Source organism: Aethina tumida, chromosome 4, assembly GCF_024364675.1.
Source record: "Aethina tumida isolate Nest 87 chromosome 4, icAetTumi1.1, whole genome shotgun sequence".
Taxonomy (NCBI): Eukaryota; Metazoa; Arthropoda; class Insecta; order Coleoptera; family Nitidulidae; genus Aethina; species Aethina tumida.
Genome location: NC_065438.1, coordinates 8,344,560 through 8,367,948, shown reverse-complemented (window position 1 = coordinate 8,367,948; position 23,389 = coordinate 8,344,560). Strand labels below are relative to the sequence as shown.

The following is a 23,389-nucleotide window of genomic DNA, read 5'->3' as shown; positions in this document are numbered from 1 at the left end:
GTGGTTTCGTTTTATTTAAGAAAATTAGAGTAATATTTGAGAAAATCAACAGTGTGCAAGATTAGGATGAAAACATAAAATATAATAATTTATTTATTCTAACATATTATACTCCCCCTGAAATGTATACCAAATTAAAAAAAATGAATATATTTTTTAATCAAGTAGTCTGTGGAATAACAGTTAAAATATCACAAATCTTATTTTGCCTTATTATAATTTCAAGTTATTAAACAAAATGGTTATAATACCAAATATTAAATAAATAAATTATTTTCAAATTTATTTCATGTATTATATAAGAATTTATTTCAAACTTATGTCCATGACCATTTCATATTTAAATATATTTTAATGGAAAAATTAACAAATAATATTATTTTTCAACAATATTGAAATATTATACTAGTAATTCTATACTTTTACTAAAAATCAAATTTTATTTGCTTCCACACTATCTGGTGAAATTTTCACCATATATATATCACCATATATATATGTATATATAAAATACAAATTTTATAGTGGTTTCCCACTTTGAATTGGACGTCACTTTATAATTATTAATTAAAATTAACATAGAATTTCAAACCAAAAACATAAAAATTATACATTTGATGTACTACAATTATAAAAGAAATAAATCTATAATTATATAAGAGTGTCATTACTTTATATACATAAATTGTTTCTAAAATGTGATCACTCTCAAATGAGCGGCACTGTATATAATAATTTTTAATTATATTATATACAAGGTGATCAAAATTCAATCAATAAAGGAGAAAAAAATCAAAATAATTTTGTTTCTAAAATTTTTAAAATGTAATATTTCAATAATTTCCAAATTTATTTAGTAATCTTATGATTTTATTCCATTCTTATTTCCATTACAATTTTTTGTTTAAATATATTTTAATAGAAAAAATAATACAATTTATATTATTTTTTAACAATATTTGAATAATATACTAGTAATTATATGCTTATACTAAAAGTCAAATTTTATTTGTTGCACGTTTTCTATTCTATCATAATATATATGTATGTATTTTTGATATAAATACATATTTTAATCCTCCACAATTGAAAAAAGTCAAAATGGGAGTGCTTTCAAATGGGCTAATTAAACTTAAAGATGTATGAATATCAAATCAAAAACATAAAAATTGTACAATAGATATATTACAATTATAAAAAGAATAAATGTATATAACAATATATCTGAAATGAGCCACACTGTATAAATAATTATTAATTAAATTTAAAGATGTATAAATTTCAAATCAAAAACTTCCATAAATTCTAATAATTATTCGAAGAGTTTAAGAAAAATAAAAATATAGTAAAATAAAAATTATACATTAGATCTATTTTAATTAATAGAATAAAAGTTTAATTATATAATAGTATATTAATACTTAATATATATACATGGTGTTTCTAAAATAAGTGATAAAAATTTGAAAGTAGGTAAAACACGTCCCTCAATGAAGAAAAAAATTCTAAATAATTTTGTTTTCTAAAGTTTCTCAAATTTAATATTTCAATACACAATATATATGTATTATATATTTTTGACATAAATACATATTTTTATCCTCCAAAAAAGTAAAAAAGTAAAAATACAAATTTTAAGGGTGTGTCCCACTATATATATATATATATATGTTTCTAAAATTGGGGATCAAAATTTGGAAATAGGTAGAATACTTTCAATGATGAAGAGAACAATTCTAAATAATTTAGATTTATAAAGTTTCTTAAATTTAATGCTTCAAATTGTTTTTTCTTATAGTTCAATGTTATAACCATTTTTCCATAATGATACGGTCTCTTTAGGATTCACTTTTCTTCAATTTTCTACGTAAAATATTTAAAACTATTATGCTTTTCATTTTGTTTACATAATTTTTAAGAGAAGGTATTTTTAATTAGTTTTGATAAGTAAAGAAGTAGAAAAAACATTTACTATATCTTTTTATTAATTTATTCTTGCTCTTCTCTAACTTAAATATAACAAAAACTATTATGATAATCAATATTAATCAAGAGTATATTTTTTCTCCTAAATTGTGCAAAGAATATGAAAAGCTTAATACTTTTTAAAAAATAATAAAATATTACCAAATAATGGCGTAGAAAATAAGATTAGAAGGACACCTCTTTTAGACAAAATTTTATGTAAATACATATAAAAAAAACTAATTTTGAAATTTAAAGTCTACCTGTTCCCAAAAGTCCTAAAATATTTAGAATTAATCAATTTAAAAATATATAAAAAAAAACACAAATATAGAGATACAGAATTAACAAAAACAAGATCAGATCTCAATATACTTAAATAATAATTATTAATTAAAATTATAGGTTTATGAATTTTAAAAAAACCCTTGAAAAAATTAACTAAAAAAATATTATATTTCAAATCAAAAACTTACATAAATTCTAATAATTATTCGAAGAAGTTAAAGAAAAATAAAAACATAGTAAAAAATAGCAATAAATCGAAAAAATTGATATATATTTATATGTTACATAAGAAATAAATATCAACAAATTATATATTAATATTTTATTTATACCAAAACAAATTAAAAATATAAAATTACCTGATTATTAAATTTTAATAAGGTATTAGCTTCCCATATTAATTATAAAGTGTCATACTACCAAGTTAGGTTTGATTACTTTTATTTTTAAACCACAATATTCTTCATTAAAATTCTTATGTGTTTCCAATTAAAAAACATATTAATATTTCAAATTGAATCATTAATTTAATATAGTTTTAATAATACCCATAAACCATCTTAATTAACGAATTCTAAAACAAAAAGAGTACATTTCATTTATTTTCTTTGTTTATTATATTTAGAAAAGCGTATTAATTATTATCAATTATTAATATAAAAAGAAATTTCATAATTAATATGGCTTAACTATAATTTTTCTGATTACTACAGATATTAATTAGTATTCTAGCAATAACAATTTTTTATAATTGTTTATGCAACTCAGTTAACAGCAAAGAAAAATGTTTGTATAATTTTATTAGTAACAAATATAATTTATTTCATTCTTATTCAACAATATATAATTTAAATTATGGTTTAAAAAATTCACCAGTTACTTCATTTATGACATAAAGAAAATATTATTTCTCTCCTTCTTTAATAGTTTACGAGTTAAAACTTTCTTGAAAAATTTAATCCATCCATATTAATAAACATATTGATTTTAATGGTAGCAATCAATCAAACTCACCCTAAAAACTGGTCCACTTGACAAACGCCCATTTACCCATTTAACGATAGTTCGAACCAGTTTTTCAAACGGATAAGAAACAGTAGATCCTGTTGAAAACCCACACTCTCATCCATATGAGTGGAACAAAGCGCCTGATTACTATTTCCTCGTTTTTTTTATTTAGCAAATTAGACCGGCACTAAGATTTTGCATTTTCGCAACCCACAACCCACCGGCCAACCTTGGTTTTAATCGATTCACTCTTTGCCAAGCCAGACAATGAAGAACTTCCACTGAATGGCTTAAACTTATTGTAGAATTTATAAAAATACTTTATTAAACAAAAAAATAAAGTTCAAGGATGCAATTTATAAAAAAGACTGTTTAAATATTTAATATCAATTAATCTTTTATTATAACATAAAAAAGCAGTATAATAAATAAGTGATCTATATTTATTTATTTAGGTTAAGCATCTCATGGTCGCATAACTAAGGGTAACCTTAATTAAAAATAATGTATTATACTAAAATGCAAAAATTCAGCCTTTACGATTAGTTTAACGGTCCTTTCCTAACCGGCCATTAAAGTCTCCTGAAAAATCCATCTTTTAATTATTCAAGCAGCAATTCGCGGATTACTAATTGAAACGTAGGTATGAAACATTCGGTAATTGGTTAATTACCGGTGCCCGTTTGGTGGCAATGTACGGTTGACGTCATGTTGTGTGGGCGCCGCGACGCCATCGACCGAACAAATCCAAGAAGTCGAGTCGATCGCTCCACTTGCACGTCCTTATTTGGTCTGAAACGTTTATTACTGTCTTGTTTATTGTTGCGGCATTAAATTTAAACGTACACGTGTCGACTGGGAACTTTAATTAATATCATTGTTATTATTTTCTTAAGAATTTTGAATAATATCGTGGTACTTTTGGTAAATACAATTAATTAATAAATTATTTAATTAGTAACTGGACATTAAAAATACTAAAGTCAAATTTCTAATATTGATATGCGGATAAGGTTTTTAATTTATGCAAATTGTCAACTGTTTAGAATGTCTAAAATTTCTCACGCCTATAAATGCACAACTATTTATTTAAAATCGCCTTACATGGCATAAATGTGGTCATTATTTTTAAAATTAGCATTTAATTTAAGAGTTTTAACAGAACTTGAATATTTCCAAAGACAGTTTTTGTTCTCGCAGGCACGGAATTGTATAACCACCCACAAAAGTTCGGTTAAGGGAAATCGAAGGTTTTGCACAATCTCAGTCTGGTTCAGTACCAGTTTACTATACATTATGTTTATTTACATAACGAGGATAAGGCCACATGTACTCACACTTATTATTTATAATGGATTACGTATTAATCTCAATTATTCACGTCCACAACAACCATGAAATATATATAATTTCTCTTCTTATTATTATTGTCTTGTAATAAATATTATGAAAACAGATACAAACTTATTATTTATATTTTATTTATACAATTTAGTTTAAATTAATAATATATATTAATTTGTTTTTGTTGTCAGTTATAGTTTTCTCATTAAAAATAACAAGAAAAATTAAAAATATATACAAATTAATAACTTCTTCAAATAAAAAAGTAGGAAATATTTTAAATAAAAGTAATTGATGTCAATTGCAACATACTTAATTCGTAGAGTAAAATTTAAAAAGATATCTGGAATATTACTATTTTTTTAATAAAAATTATACCTTCACATTAAACTAGTTACAATTAAACAAATTTTAATATAACAAAAAACTGTATTAAATAAAATAACAAATATAAACTTTAAATTTATATATAAATTATTTCATTTTTTAATATAACTGGGATGAAACTAAACTTTAACCTTTATTATAACATAAATATTTATTACAACTAAACAAATTTTAAACAATAAAACTGTAATAAATATTATGAAATAATATAACAAACTTTAAATTTATATATAAATTGTTTTAGTTTTCAATATGAAACTGGAATGAAACTAAACTTCTTCCTTTATAATAATATAAACCTTTATTACTATTTTTAAAAAAATAATAATTAATAAAATAATAATAGTTAATAAACTAGTGATAAAAATTCTTTATAGAATATTGTAATTTGTCATATAAATAATTATTTCTATTCTAATTTAAAAAAAAAAAATCGTTCAAATTTATTAAATTATTAACGTTAATTTTGTTTGTTATCAGTTGTAATGTTCTCAATATTAATAATGAAAGTAGCACATCTAAAGAAATTTAGTTTTTAATTTACATGGTATAAACTTAAAAAATTCAAAAATATTTATTAATTATTATATAATTATAAAAAGTACAAAATATATAGATTCAAAGTAATTGATGTGAATTACAATTTTTTTAGTTAGAATAAAATATAAAAAATATTAATATTGCAATAAATATAATGAAAACAAACACAAGTTTTAAATTTATATATAATTTGATTTATTTTTTTAATGAAACTAAAATAACTAAATTAAATAAATATTTCCATTTTAATTTAACAAAAAATTAGTTCAAATTAATGGAAATAATTAACGTATAATTATTTTTGTTTGTATTCAGTTACAATTTTCTTAATTAAAATAAAGAAAGAACCACATATAAAAAAATTTTCCATTTTTAGTTTTTAATATACATGATATAATTTTAAGAAATTCGAGAATATTTACTAATTATTACTAAAAAAAGTTTAAAATATTTAGATTCAAAGTAATTGATGTTAATTATGACTTTCTTGGTTAATTGAATAAAATATAAAAAGATATCTCGGAATATTACTATATTCTAACATAATAAAAAACTGTAATAAATATAATGAAATCAGATACAAACTTTAAATTTATATATACATTGTTTCAATTTTTCGAAATGAAACCGGAATGAAAGTAAACTTTTTTCTTTATAATAATATAAATATTTATTACTATTTTTTAAATAATAAAATTATTAAAATAATAACAAAAATTCTTTATGTAATATTGTAATTTGTCAAATATTACTATAAATTACTTTTATTTGTTATCAGTTACAATTTTCCCAATTAAAATAATGAAAGAATAACATCTAAAGAAATTTTCCATTTTTAGTTTTTAATTTACATGATATAATTTTAATAAATTCAAGAATAGTTACTAATTATTATTTTATGAAATAAAAAAGTACAAAGGAAATTAATGTTAATTATATCTTTCTTAGTTAATTGAATAAAATATAAAAATATATTTTGGAATATTTCTATATTCTAATGTAATAAAAAACTGTAATAAATATAATGAAATCAAATACAAACTTTAAATTGATGTATAAGTTGTTTCAATTTTCGAAATGAAACTGGAATGAAAGTAAACTTTTTTCTTTATAATAATATAAATATTTATTACTTTTTCTAAATAATTAAATCATTAATTAAAAAAAAAAATATTCTTTATATAATATTGTAATTTGTCACATAAATAAATATTTCTACTTTAATTAAAAAAAAAAAAAATAGTTCAAATTAATAGAAATAATTAATGTATAATTACTTTTGTTTGTTATCAGTTACAATTTTCCCAATTAAAATAATGAAAGAATCACATCAAAAGAAATTTTCCATTTTTAATTTTTAATTTACATGATATAATTTTAAGAAATTCAAGATTATTTACTTATTATAATTTTCTGAAATAAAAAGGTACCAAATATTTAGATTCAAAAGTAATTAATGTGAATTACAACATTCTTAGTAAAAATAAAATAGAATAAAATATAAAAAGATAATATGGAATATTACTATTTTTTAATAAGAAACTGTAATAAATATAATAAAATCAAATACAAACTTTAAATTTAAATATAAATTGTTTTATTTTTCCACAAACTAAACTTTTTCCTTTATAATAATACAAATATTTATTGCTATTTTTTAAATAATAGTATTATTAAAGTAATAATGAAAGTTCTTTATAAAATATATAGAAAATAAATATTTCTATTTTAATTTAAAATAAAATTACTTAAAATTTATGAAATAATTAACGAATATTTTGTTTGTTATCAGTTATAATTTTCTCAATAAAATAATTAAAAAAGCACATGTAATTTTTTTCCCATTTTTAGTTTTTAATTTACATTATATAATTTTAAGAAATTCAAGATTATTTATTAATTATAATTTTCTGAAATAAAAAGGTACCAAATATTTAGATTCAAAGTAATTAATGCGAATTACAACATTCTTAGTTAAAATAAAATAAAATAAAATATAAAAAGATATTCTGGAATATTACTATTTTTTAATAAAAATTGTACCTTCATATTATACTAATTACAACTAAACAAATTCTAATATAATAAAAAATTGTGATAAATATTATTTCTTAATTAACAGAATAAAATATAAAAAGGTATTCTGGAATAATACTATATTTTTAAATAAAAAATATACCCCCACATTAATCTAATTACAACTAAACAAATTTTAATATAAAAAAACTGTAACAAATATAGTAACATCAAATACAAACTTTAAATTTATATTTATTTGTTTATTTAAATAAAAACTAAACTTTTTCCTTCATAATAATATAAATCTTTATTACTATTTTATAAATAACAAAATTATTAAAATAATAAGTTCCTTATATAATATTGTAATTTGTAAAAAAAAAAATGTTTCCTTTTTAATTTTACGTATATTTAATTTGGTTTGTTATCAATTATATTTCTCTCAATTAAAATAATGAAAGAAGCACATCTAAAGAAATTTTCCACTTTTAGTTTTTAATTTGCATGATATAATTTTAGGACATTTACTTATTATAGTTTCCTGAATTACAAGTACAAAATAAAATTTGTACCTCCACATTAAACTAAACATAACTAAACACATTTTAATATAATAAAAAACTGTATTAAATTTAATGGAAATAAATACGACTTAAAATTAAAAAAGTACAAAATATTTAGAATCAAAATAATTCGTGTGATTTACAATTTTGTTAGTTTGTAGAATACAATATGACAAAATATCCTGGAATATTACTATTCTCACAATTCTTCGTAAAAACTAATACTCAATAATACAAAATAAAAATTGTACTTCCCACATTAAACTATTTACAACTAAACAAATTTTAATAGATTAAAAAACTGTTAACGTTCCAGTTTGAATATATTTGAATCCCACATCGATCCAATAGCGTTAAAAAATTAATTAGAATTCTTTCTAATTCACAACGACGACGAGGTTAATATCAAGGTTACTATTATTCACACGTTTTAGGTTTTCGTAATTTCGTACCCCTACGAAAAGTACCTGGTCGAATTAAATTAGAAATTAGTTTCAGTTTCTACCAACTGGTAAATTACAATTATTTATGCAGGAAATGTCCTGTGACATCATGTGTTTAGTGGTTTATTACAGACAATCAATAGCCAATTATGGCATTGTTCTAAATTTGTAGTGTTCATCGGTGAATCAGGTCTAATTCTGGAATGGGAAGCATGGGTGTTAACAATTACCAATTAATACGTCCATGTTTTCTTTGTCACTTGTTTGTTTCGCATCACATCACTGTTATGCGCATCTATTTTTTTTTTTTTTTCGATTGCACAATATTTATTGGCAGCAAGGACAATTCAATGATCATCCTCCTTTTATTATATTAAATTTAAAATACAAACAATTAATAATTCTATATTAAAAAAAATATATGCTAACAAATAGTAATTAAAAATTTTCTAAAATGGTTTAACTAATTTTCATTCTTTTTTTGTATATAAAATAATTATATTAATACAAAATTATTGGTGTTTTAAAATTCAAAAAATTAAACGATAATAACAAACACTTTGTAAATTTGTGTGTATTAATAATGGCTTCTTATAAGATTTGGTATACACATTACATACATATATTTTAGTTAAAACATCAATCTGTCTAAATTTTTGACAAAAATCTAATAACTCACAAACTATCAGGTTTAGGTATAAGACATTGTATAGCCTTTTTATTTCCAATTACATATAGAATTCAAAAATTCAAAAATATATAGGGTGTCCCAAGGAAAATAACAAAAATATTGTAGGATAGTCCTTGGTTAACGTGTGTGTCAGAAATGATCTTTTCAGCAAAAAAATAGTGGCTTTACATATACTTCAGTTAAACCATCAATCTGTCCAAATTTTTGGAAAAAGAAACTAATAACTCAAAATTGAAAAATATTTAGAGTGTTCCAATAAAAATAACAAACTTGTTTATGTTTTAAAATTGAAAAAATTAAACTTACATCACAAACACTCTGTATAAAATTTGGGTGTACTAATAATGGCTTCTTATAGGATGGTTCTTGGTTAACCTGTATGCCAAAAATACACTTTTCACCATAAAAATTGGAGGCTTTACAAATATTTTAATTAAACCACTAGTCTGTCCAAATTTTTGAAAAAAAAAACTAATATCTTAGAAACTATCAGGTTTAGATATAGAATATTGTATAACCATTTTGTTTCCAATTGCATATAAAATTCAAAATTCTAAAAATATACAGAGTGTACCCCTAATAATAACAAAGTTATTGGGGTTCTAAAATTGAAACAATTAACCGTAAATAACAAATATACTGTATACAATTTGGGTATACTAATAATGGTTTCTTATAGGATGGTCCTTTGATACAGTTTATACCAAAAATGAACTTTTCAGCATAAAAATTGAAGGCTTTACAGACATTTTAGTTAAACCATCAATCTGTCCAAAATTTTTGGAAACAGGAACTATTAACTCACAAACTATCAGGTTTAGGTAGAAAACATTGTATAGCCATTTTATTTTCAATTACATATACAATTCAAAAATGCATATAGGGTGTTCCGATGAAAATAACAAGATTATTGATGTTTTAAAATTGAAAAAATTAAACATAAATCACAAACATTCTGCATAAAATTAGGATGTGCTAATAATGGCTTTTTGTAGGATGATTCTTGGTTAACGTGTATGCCAAAAATAAACTTTCCACCATAAAAATTGGAGGCTTTACAAATATTTTAATTAAACCATAAATCTGTCCAAATTTTTGGAAAAAAGAACTAATAACTCACAAATTATCAAGTTTAGGTATAGAACATTGTATAGATATTTCATTTCCAATTGCATATAGAATTCAAAAATTCAAAAATATATAGGGTGTTTCAATGAAAATAAAAAAATTATTGGTGTTTTAAAATTGAAGAAAATTAAACGTAAATAACAAACACGCTGTATAAAATTTGGGTGTACTAATAATAACTTCTTATAGGATGGTCCTTCGTTATAGTGTATACCAAAAATGAACTTTTCAGCATAAAAATTGATAGCTTTACAGATATTTTTGGGTAAACAATCAATCTATCCAAATTTTTGAAAAAAGGAACTAATAACTCACAAATTATCAGGTTTAGGTAGAGGACATTGTATAGCCATTTTATTTCCAATTATATATAGAATTCAAAAATCCAAAAATATATAGGATGTTCTAATAAAAATAACAAAATTATTGGTGTTTTAAAATTGAAAAAATTAAAGGTAAATAGCAAACACTCTGTATAAAATTAGTGTGTATTAATAATGGCTTCTTATAGGATGGTCCATAGTTAACGTGTGTGTCAAAAATGAACTTTTCAGTATAAAAATTGATGGCTTTAGAGATACTTTAGTTAAACTATCAATCTGTGCAAATTTTTGGAAAAAGGAACTAATAACTCACAAATTATAAGGTTTAAGTATAAAACATTGTATAGTTTTATTTCCATTTATATGTAGAATTCAAAAATTCAAAAATATATGTAGTGTTCCAATAAAAATAACAAAATTATTGATGTTTTAAAATTGAAAAAATTAAACTTACATCACAAACACTCTCTATAAAATTTAGGTGTACTAATAATGGGTTCTTATAGAATGGTTCTTGATTAACGTGTATGTCAAAAATAAAATTTTCACCATGAGAATTGGAGGCTTTACAGATACTTTAGTTAAACCATCAATGTGTCCAAATTTTTGGAAAAAGGAACTAATAACTCACAAGTTAACAGGTTTAGGTATAGAACATTATATAGTTACTTTATTTCCAATTACATATAGAATTCAAAAATTCAAAAATATATAGGGTGTTCCGATAAAAAAAACTCAATTATTGATGTTTTAAAATTGAAAAAAATAAAACGTAAATAACAAACTGAAAACTAATAACTCACAAATTAATTTAATGATAATTAATTGATTAAATTGATTTTAACAACCTAATTATACATAAATATTTATATAAAGAAGTGGACAAATTAAGACTTTTCTTAAAACTTAATGGAATTTAAATTTAAAAAGACGCAAAATTAAAAACCTTATAATAAAACAGTTCGTTGCCCTATATTAAAAACATTAAAGATTAGTTCAGTTACCTTTTGGCAACATTTTTGGGTCCAGCGTAGGCTTCGAAATGTGGAATCGCGATGACATGACATCTTTCCAGTACAACTGTTACTTGACCGTCCAATTTTTAAAAATTTTATGGACCGAAACTCCCACAAAAAACACCCAAAAAGGAAACCGACATAAATCCATCTCATTTGTTTTCGCAAAACTTACATAAACGTTAATTTCGAATGTTAGCAAAATATTTTTGTTGATGGTTTGGATTACTGTTAAATGGTTAAATTGTAAATAATGATACATATATTATAACGTCCCACTTTGTAGACTTTGTTTACTGATTCTGAATTTAATTGTTTACTTAAAAAATAATAGAAATGTGGAAGTATAATTGTTAAAATGTAAATCTAATTAAGAAAAATATGTCAAATTCCTCAATAAAAAACATAATAATGAGAAATTCTTTAACTAAATGAATGTAAATTCAGTAATCAAAAAAGTAATATTTAAAAGACTGAAAAATTATGTAAAAGCGATTATCATTACAAAATATAAATAATGGAATGAAAATGACATTTATACAATTTATTTTATAAAATTTACGACACAAAACACAATTTAATAAATATTTGAGATCGAAAATAAAATATTTTTTGTGGAGGATTGAGACGTTAAAGTGTATTAAATGACACCCACTTCTAAATCTTGTTTATTAGTTCACAAAACAAAGTTTAACGTAATACTTATTTTAAATTATTTCGTCTTATTATCCTCCAGTTGCGACCATATTTGACTTGGCAAAAATATTCATGTAACAACTGAATTTACAGTTAAGTATTTGCGTAATTATATTGTTTAAAAATACATCGCATTAATTTTTAATCAATATGCTTATTACATGTTAAATTTTAATTGTTTTTAGGATTTATAATTATTCAAAGAATGCTTGAGCATCATTTCCTTGGTTGCATTTTTAAAATATCATAAAGTACTTTATTTAAATGTACAACAAATTATTTTTGTTAATTTTTCTATGTGTTTTTTGGCATCCTACAAATCCTAATTCGAATTCCTGTTGTACCACGCGGAAAATTGAAGGTCCAAGTTCAATTGTTCGAATGGTTTTTAATTAACAGGCCGTTTCGCATATTAAACAATCATATGAACATTCCTAATCAGCCTTTCGCCTTGACTTGTCCAAATACGTGTGTGTCGAATTTTATGCCGGGGAAAATTGTGGGAAAATTACGCTCATTGTTCGCCCTCTCGCGTCCTCCGCAATTTAGGCAAAACCAATTAGGGAAACGATTTATTTGCGAATTGTTTTATTACGTTGGAGAGTTTTTTGCAATTATTTAAGGTCACGAGTTTGAGCTCTACAATCTGCAACGATTCCGAGGCGCATTATTTCGTTATCTTGCGGCTAGAATTTAAGTTATCTGTCTCATTGGAATTTCAAAGTACACAAGGCGGAGAAGAATAAACACGAGATGGTTGAAGACCTCAGGGCCTTAATGTATGTGCATGCAGGAACATACGTTATGGAGTTCATCTTGTCGTAATCTGGTTCTCGATTTTTTTGCTGAAAAATTCAAGGCTGTACGTGCAGGAGAAAAGTGCATGCGTTATTTAAGTAATAGTTAATCGTTGCCATTTTTTGTTTTTGGTGTATCGCTTTAATTAGTTTCGGTCGGCACCAAATGCTATTAATTTTAAGATCGAAGGCAAAATTATGGTTTAACATTAGGAAGGGGTCAATTCTTAACATTCTTGCATGAACAAAACACCTGTAGGTGTCTTAGTTCTTGTGATACTCTAAAATTAAAATAATTAAAGTAACTAATACAATATATAACTATTGTAATAATAATAATTTAATTAATTAGTTTTATTTTTAATAATTTTACAATACTAATATTTAACCAAATAAGGAAATAATCGTGTTGATGTTAAAGAAATAAGAAAGATAAATATTTAGTGTACGAACAATTGAATGAATTGTATGTCGTGCAGCCTTGCAGAATCCGTACTCGCACAAAACAAACAGATATTGACAGATCCAGTGACCCCTGAACCAGTGGCGCGACCCACGCCTACCCATACCATAGACCCATGGCGAAGGTGTCGCGATCGCGGCGCGACCGGAGTCACCCGGATTCGCGTCTATCAGTTGGTGCGTTCACGTCTTCGCGACGCTCGTTTCGACTCTCTCTCTATTTGTCTGTCGAATATAAGTGATCGATTTTTTTTGACTTTCTATTTTTTTTTTTTTTTTTGTTTCAAGTGCACGATTGTGAAGTGGTTGTTTTGTTTGGTTAGGAGAGATTGGAGAAGCATGGGGACTTGGAGCTATTTATTCATTTTGGTAAGGGTTCAAGTTTATTATTGTTGAATTAATATTATTTTACCCCTGATAATATTAAATTTTTATAACTATAGTCTCATATTAAATTTATAACTAAATGCTGTAATTTGAATTGATCAGTATAAGCCAAATTACTATTATTATCTTATTTTCCTTTTTAGTTCAATTAGAAATACACTTTTACAAACTCAGAAAAATATATTGAATTAAATATTTAAATAATTGTACAAATAAGTAAATAAATTAGAAATTTTTATATACCATAATGGGATTAAAAATTTTTGAGATTTCACATGCTCAAATAATTTATCAAATAATAATAATAATGAATAATAATACATATTATTATATTTATAATTGTAAAATTTAGAATTAAGAACTTAAAATTTCCTTTAAAAATTATATTTAGAATTGGAAATTAAAAAAAATACAATTTAACTGAATAATCTATAAAATTTAAATTTCTAAATAAAAATTTTAAAATCAACACACAATTATAAATATATATTAAAAATGATGAAAAATGTATGAAAGTTCAAATAATTTCATTTTATCAAATTATAATAAAAATAATTACAATGAATTACTTATTCATTGTAATTATAATTATATATATATATATGTATATATATATATATATATATATATATATATATATATATATACTTATTATAATAATAATTATTATAACAGAAATTGAAAATTTGAAAAAAATGTGTTAAATGTGTATTTACAAATAAAAATTTTAAAATCTACACAAATATAAATAAATTTTATAAATAACTACGTAGGAAAGTTCAAATGATTTCAATTTATCAAATAATAATAATAATAATAATAATAATAATAATTACAATGAATAATATTGGATATTATTATAATTTAATAATAAATTAATTTTATTTATAATTGAAAAATAATAAAAATAAATACAATAAACAATATTACATATTATAATTATAATTTAATAATAATTTAATTTATAATTGAAAAAATTACAAAATAAGAATTTAAAATTTCTAATTATTTAGAATTTGAAAAAAAAATTTCAAATTGACTAAAAAATGTATAAAATTTTTATTTCCAAACTAAAAGTTTAAAATCTACTCAATAAATAATTTTTATAAATTTGTAAGTATAAAAGTTCAACTTATTTTAATTTATTAAATAATAATAATAATAAAAATAATTACAATTACATTATAATAAATATAATAATATATATAAATAATTACATTACATTATTATAATTTAATAATAATTTACAATTTGTAATTGTAAAATTTCAAGTTAAACAACTTAAAATTCCTAATAATTATTATAACAAAAATTGAAAATTTGAAAAAAAATACAAATACAAAATTTACACACAATTATAAATAAATTTTATAATATATCTACGTAGGAAAATTCAAATAATTTCAATTTTTTAAATAATAATAATAAAAATAATTACAATTAATAATTTTACATATTATTATAATTTAATAATAATTTAATTTAAAATTGTACAATTTGAAAATAAGAATTTAAAATTTCTAATAATTATTGTAATAGAAATAGAAAATTTGAAAAAAATATAAATTAACTAAAAAATGTTAAAAATTTGTATTTCCAAATTAAAATTTTAAAATTTACACACAATTATAAATAAATTTTATAATATATCTACGTAGGAAAATTCAAATAATTTCAATTTTTTAAATAATAATAATAAAATTAATTACAATTAATAATTTTACATATTATTATAATTTAATAATAATTTAATTTAAAATTGTACAATTTGAAAATAAGAATTTAAAATTTCTAATAATTATTGTAATAGAAATAGAAAATTTGAAAAAAATATAAATTAACTAAAAAATGTTAAAAATTTGTATTTCCAAATTAAAATTTTAAAATTTACACACAATTATAAATAATTTTTATAAATTTGTACGTATGAAAGTTCAAATAATTTTAATTTATCAAATAATAATAATAATAAAAAGAATTACAATGAATAATATTACATATTATATTTTAATAATAATTTAATTTATAATTGTAAAATTTCTATAATTATTATAACAGAAAATTTGAAAAATAAATACAAATTAACTGAAAAATGTGTAAAATTTTTATTCCCAAACACAAATTTTAAAATCTACACACAATTAAAAATAAAATTTAAAAATAAGTACAATGAATAATCAAATATCAAATATCAAATAATAATAATAAAAATAATTACATATAATTATAATTCAATAATAAGTTAATTTATAATTGTAAAATTTCAAAATATGAATTTAAAATTTCTAATAATTATTATAATTTAATAATATTTAATTTATAATTGTAACATTTCAAATTAAGAACTTAAAATTTCTAATAATTATTACAACAGAAATTGAAAATTTGAAAAACAAATACAAATTAACAAAAAAATTTGTAAAATTTGTATTTTCAATTTAAAATTTTAAAATCTACACACAATTAAAAATAAAATTTAAAAATAAGTACGTAGGAAAATTAAAATAATTTCAATTTATCAAATTATAATAATAATAATGAGTAACATTTCATGTTATTATATTTATTACTCTAAAATTTCAAATTAGGAACTGTAAAAAGGTCTGATAATTATTACATTACAGAAATTGAAAAGTAAAAAAAAATATAAATTAACTAAAAAATGTAAAAAAATAGTATTTCCAAATCAAAATTTTAAAATATTTATAAATAAATATTAAAAATACGTATGTATGAAAAATTATTAAATTTATGATATAATTTCCATATTCAAAAAAATTTTAAAATTTTAAGTAGTTTATTTTATAATTACATATGAAAATTATAAATTAATAATAAATTTTGAAATAAAATAAATATTATATCTAATTTACATTAAATAAATTTATTATACTCAAAAAAATAGTGAAATTTAAAATTACATAATAATTAATTTATAAAATAAAGAAATATAAATAAGCAGTACAAAAATCTAAAAATTATCTTTATTATTGTTTAATAAACATTTTTTATCATTCCGTTATAATCGTTAAAATAATCCATAAATACGAAACAGATGTTTATAACAACAACAAACAAAAATTATTTAACAGTTTGGAAACTATGAAACGGATACACAGTTATTATTAAGTAACGATTTCATAATTAATTAAAAAAACTATATTGGCACGATATCGATAATCGACCGAAAATGGTATAGAAGGTGAAAGTGGAGATGTTGATGATGATGATTCAGATAAAGATTTTTGTCCCAGTAAAACACAAAAATACATATTACTAAATATTAATCAAATATTACTTTTAAACCTGTCTTCATAAAACATCAAAACAATAAAATTCTAAAATTACACACATATGTATGATAATTAATGCATTTTTTAATATTAGACTATAATTTTGCGCATTTGTTATTCAGTTTCCTCGTAAGTAAATGCCAATTATCGCATTTTTCATGCAGTATTATTGTTCATTGGTATTTTATTGTTTTTAAAATCGATGATACTGTTTGTAAATCCAAATATTGAAGAAATAAATGAATTTTGACCACCCTGCATTTCCGACTCCATCAAACTGTATCTCACCAATTTAAATAATAGTAATGGTGCATTAGTTGTGTGGACAAAAGACTAACGTAACCGAAACAGATTTATTGTGTGAGAAAAATGTAAGCCACAATAAACAGCGTAAAACGGACGAATTCAGACCGATCGAACATACAAATGAAGAGACACTCGGTTAGGAATTGTGCCAGAATTAGTAAAACCACGTATTTATCCTCGATTCTTATCGTGCCGTCATCGCAGTTTCAGTTTCGTTCCTCATCCACGTAACATGGTAATCGTGTAGCGTAACTAACCAATACAAGAATGTAATCGGATACGATTTAGAAATGGCCATTATCCATTTAAATTAAATTCCTTTTTCTAACGTGTCAAATTGTTACTGTGTTGTCTTTTCAAAGACATTTCAATTTTATAGACGGAAAAAAATTTAATATGGAAGACGTTATTAAACATGTAATTTACCTTTCATTATTAATTATTAATTATTATTTAATTTGTTGCAGTGAATCAACAAAATATTCCAATTTTCCTGCACAATTACTTCCTACAAAAAAAACCTCACACACACACTAAAAAAATTAAATAAATAGAATTTTAATTATTTTGCCTATAAAATATGAGCAAACGTATGATGAAACCATTTTATTTCACCCATAACAAATTATAAAACATGTGAATTTGACCGTCGAATAAATGCCAAAGAAAGTTATTAACACTATCGCAAAATTACTTCATTGATTAGACGTTTCTATTTGTGATCATAATAGAGATTACAACTTTTACTCTCGGCTAATTTATAAAGATTAGTTAATGAGTTTGTGGACACAAAAAAAGGAAGCAGTTCAATTCTGGCACTTTTATTCTGGTTCTTTCATTGGTTTTATTGATTGCTATTGTTATTGGGACAGTTTTAATAGTTGTTATTGTCTGCACCGGTTGAATTGTCAGGAAATGGCATTATAATTTTGCCTTGCAAATTAGATATCGGTTGTAATAACAGGTGAGATGTGAACAATACGAATTGTATAATTATTATGTAGAAATTGTTTAAGAATGTGGAATTGTTTAGGTTTTTATTATTTATTTTATAAAGTGCTATTTTCTGGGAAAATAAATATTTTTTGTGTTTTTCGCCAGAAATTGAAACATCCAGTTTGTCCAGTTTTGACTGAACTTTATATGTAATCAAAAATAAAAGTAAATATAAAAAAAATAATTTATTATGATTCGAAATTTTTATTTTTAACTATTATATTAAATAAATAAAATACACTATTTTTCAACAATAATTTATAATATTGTACTAAAATAATTAATATAATATATTTAATAAAAAAAATCCAATGTTATAAATTATTTAAAATTGAATAGATCACATTTTAAGAATTATAAAAATCATTTTGAGAGAAATTTTTTCAAATAAAATATTTAAATATTTTCTAAGATAAATATTTAATTTACTTTTTTATAAACTATGTGCAAACAGATTCCAATCCAATTTATAAGTTTTAAAAATTGCTTATTTATGTTTTTCTAATTTCTGAAGTTTTAACTGAAATTTATATTGTAATCATTTTTTTATTTTGAATAATTAATATAAATATTAAAAAATATTTTATTAAAATAATTAAGTTAAATTAATAAAAAATATATAGTTATTTATTTTTGTTTACAATTTGGAAATTGTAATTTTTAGACAATTGAATAAATCACATTTTAACAATTATAAAAAATCATTCTGAAAGAAATATTTTCAAATAAATTATTTATATATTTTCTGAGAACATATTTTTCTAGTTTCTGGTGTTTTAATTGAGTAATAAATAATATAATATAATAATATATAAATTCAAAAATATTATTTTTATTAATATTTTTAGGTAAAAATTTATATTTACACATCTTTCATTTTATTTCTTTTAAAAATTATTGTTGACAATTTGGAAAATTAAGTTTTTAAATAAATGAATAGAACATATTTTAAAAAATATAGGAAATCATTCAGAAAGAAGTTTTCTCAAATTAAATATTTAAATATTTTTTAAAACCAAAATGTGATTTCTTTTTTTACAAATTAAATCCAAATAATTTAATAGATTCCAATCCAATTTATAAGCTTTAAAAATATCTTAAATATTATTTGTTCACATGCTTTTTAGGTTTCTGCAGTTTCAAATGAATTTTTTAGTGCAATCCTTTCAAATGTTTAATTTTAATATTTTAAGCTATTTATAAATTAAAATAAATTTCTAAATATTATTTTTTTAACTTTTTTTGATAAAAATTTATAATATATTTCTGCCACATCTTTAATTTTAAGATTAGTTAAATTAATAATAAATAATTATTTCTTTTAAAAATTGTTTAAAATGTAAAAAGTGTAAGTATTTAAACAATTGAAAAGTTTACATTTAAAAATTATTAAAACAATTTGAGAGAAATTTTATCTGAAATTTATACGGCAGGCTTTTTTTTGATTTTGAAAAATAAATGTATGTATTAATAAATAATGTATTAAAATAATTCTGACAAATTTTTATTCTTAATATTTTAAGCCATTTATAAATAAATTCAAAATATTATGTTTGTTAACAATTTTATAAAATATTTCTGTTACATAATTAATTTTAAAAATAGTTAAAGTAATAATAAATATTTATTTCTTTTAAAAATTGTTGACAATATAGAAACTGTATTTAAACAACTGAAAAGGTCATATTTTTGTTAAATTAAATGCCAATAATTTAATCCAAATTAAAATACCTTAAACATTATTTGTTAATATGCATTCTCTTTACTGCAGATTTAACTGAAATTTATACTGCAATCATTTTTTTCATTTGAAAAATAAATGTATGTATTAAAAAATAATGTATAAAAATAATTCTTTCAAATTTTTAATGTTAATATTTTAAACTACTTATTAATTAAAATAAATTCAAATTATTATTTTTTAGATAAAAATTTATAATATATTTCTGCCAAATTTATTATTTTAAAAATAGTTAAATTAATAGTAAATAAATTCATAGTAATAGTTATTTCTTTTAAAAATTATTGTTGTCAATTTGGGAATTGTAAATATTTAAACAATAGAATGTATCACATTTTAAAAATAAAAAAAATCATTTTGAGAGAAATTTTCTTTTTTTTACTTTGTGAAAAAAATTGTAGTTTACTTTATTACAAATTAAATGCAAATATTTTAATAGATTCTAATCCAATTTATATGTTTTTCTGGTTTCTACAGTTTTAACTGAAATTTGTACTGCAATGAAGTGAAGTGCAATTATTATTTTTTACTTAGAAATATAAATGTACGTATTTAAAAATAATTTATTAACATAATTCTTCCAAATTTTTAATTTTAATATTTCGAGTAACGATATTAATTAAATTAAATTAAACTATTATTTTTATTAACAATTTTCTACAAAAATTTTAAGTTCAAACAATAATACACTTATTTCTTTTAAAAATCATTGTTGACAATTTGACAAATGTAATTTTTAATAATAAATAAGTCAAATATTTTCTGAGAACAAAATATGTTTTTTAGAAATTGATTACAAAAAATTTAATATCAATTAAAAATACCTTAAACTCTGCTTGTTTATATGTTTTTTTTTCTTTAGCACTAATTTATTTTTTTTAAATAATTTTAAGATTTTATAGAAATTATTTAAAATGTGTTTGTTAAATTAAATTAATTAAAAGTTTTAATTGGATATAATTTTTAAAATTATTAAATATTCTAAAAAGTATTTTCCAAAGAGGTATTTATAATTCTATCAAAAAAAAATAACCAAAAAAATATATATAATAATAATTATTAACTGTTACAATCAATATCAATCAATATATTTTTTAATTTTTTGTAATAAAAGTAGAACGTAAATGCTTTTTATAATCTCTGAAATACAACTTAATTTTTAATTCAGATAAAACTTTCAATCAATTCACAATTCATAGACATTTTTAAATGTAACACATTTACATTATATCTAAAGCAGCTTAAGTCGTATTAAAATCCTATATCAAAGGATTAAAATTAATTATTATTTAACCTTATTCAAAGTTATAAAACCAATTAGATATACAGGTTTTTAATAAATATTGCTCAAGAAAAATAATTAAGTAATATAAAACGAATGACATAAAATAAGTACAAACCAGATTCCATTACACAACAAAATCATTACAATTAAAGGTGTTAAGCTGTTTCAATTCGACCTTACATGTACTTTGACTTAGAAATGACATAGTAGTAATTATAGCAAATTGCAAAATAATCCAACCATTGTTATCTATTGCGGTAATAGTAAATGAATATTGTGTTGTTTCGTTCATTTTTATCATTCCTTGACATGCTAAAATAATAGAATATGTGCCCACTCTTTATTCAAAGTATGTAAGCAATTACGAAGAGTAATTGATGCCCACATTTCAAATAAATCCTTATCTAAATTTGATCCTTTCTGCCTCCATAATTGGTTGGATCTTTATTTGGGAAACGATTAAGTTCAAGTTCAAGTTTGATAAATATTATTATCGGGTTCAAGACGAATGGTTTTATTACCATCAATTACTGCACTAATCTTTTTGTACCAAGGTGGATCTTGAGCATGATTGATGGATGTAATCGTGGACTATTATGTTTTACTGCTAATTTCCGACAGCTTCCTATTAATTAACACAATTAACCACGATTAATTGGCTTAACATCCGGCATCTTGCGCAATCGCATTCATGAAAATATCGAATTCGTTTTGTTTTTAGGAAAAAGTGAAAGTGAAAATAATAATTGTTCCCATGGTTTTATGTGCAAGTGCCACCGTATTGTGGTCTGGAAGTGCGTTTGCATATATTATATTTTCTATCCGTGAATACGTGATGTAAATCGTAAAAGATTATTGCCGAAAATGGATGCTTCGTACTTTCAAACTTTCCCGGTTCATTTATTTTGCAATCATCTCACCGGATGATGAATATTTTTTGACAATTTACATAATAAAAATTGGGCAACTTGAATGTTTTCTTTGCCCGGTGTGGATTTAACTACAAATTTTAAATTATAATCCAGAAACTCGATTAGTTTCGAGTCAAAACTAACCCAAAGGTTCATCAATACAATTATCTCATGGCATTTGATTTGGGCGTGACCAGTTTCTGAGAAATCGAAAGTGTATAATAAAGTTAATGCATACAACACAATAAGGCAATTATTTACTTTTACGTGCTGATAGAATTTTTTGATTTGTGACTTTATTTAAAACTTTTCAAAAAGAATTACGAGTAACACACCAGACAAGAATACCAAATGCACTTTTCGTATAATTATAAATCAGTTTCCTCGTTGTATATTAATAAGAAACATCAGAATGGAAAAAACATGACCTAAGTTGTTTTTAATTTTAACACGCGTCAAAAGTATTAATTAACAATTACTTGATTTTGATATTTAAAAAATAATTTACATAACCTTTGTGTAGAATTACGAAATCGTGATCTAATGAGCAAAATTTGCACTTGAAATGTAACTTTTCTGCACGTTCACATTCTTCAGATCTGAAGGATTTATAGTCTTTGTGTTCAAAAAATGGGTGTTAACTTACTGAATTAGTTTTTTATATTTAATAGGCATGGGGATAATTAGCAAATTAAGACAAATTAATTTTAATATATTTTATTTTTATTCAAAAAAAAAAGAAATTTTAAATTTTTAGAATGTGCATTAAATTTTTTAATTGTATATATTAAAATATTATA

At 21.3% G+C, this 23,389-nt stretch overlaps 1 protein-coding gene across 1 annotated transcript in view; it reads left to right on the top strand.

Moving 5' to 3' along the window:
• Nucleotides 1-13,838: 13,838 nt before the first annotated feature.
• Nucleotides 13,839-23,389, top strand: part of LOC109600975 (mucin-2) — a 32,890-nt gene continuing 23,339 nt past the window's right edge. Inside the window, exon 1 of the mRNA XM_020017170.2 lies at nucleotides 13,839-14,039. Within this exon, the coding sequence (XP_019872729.2) occupies nucleotides 14,010-14,039 (30 nt within the window). The 5' untranslated portion in view covers nucleotides 13,839-14,009. The remainder of the gene's footprint in view (nucleotides 14,040-23,389) is intronic.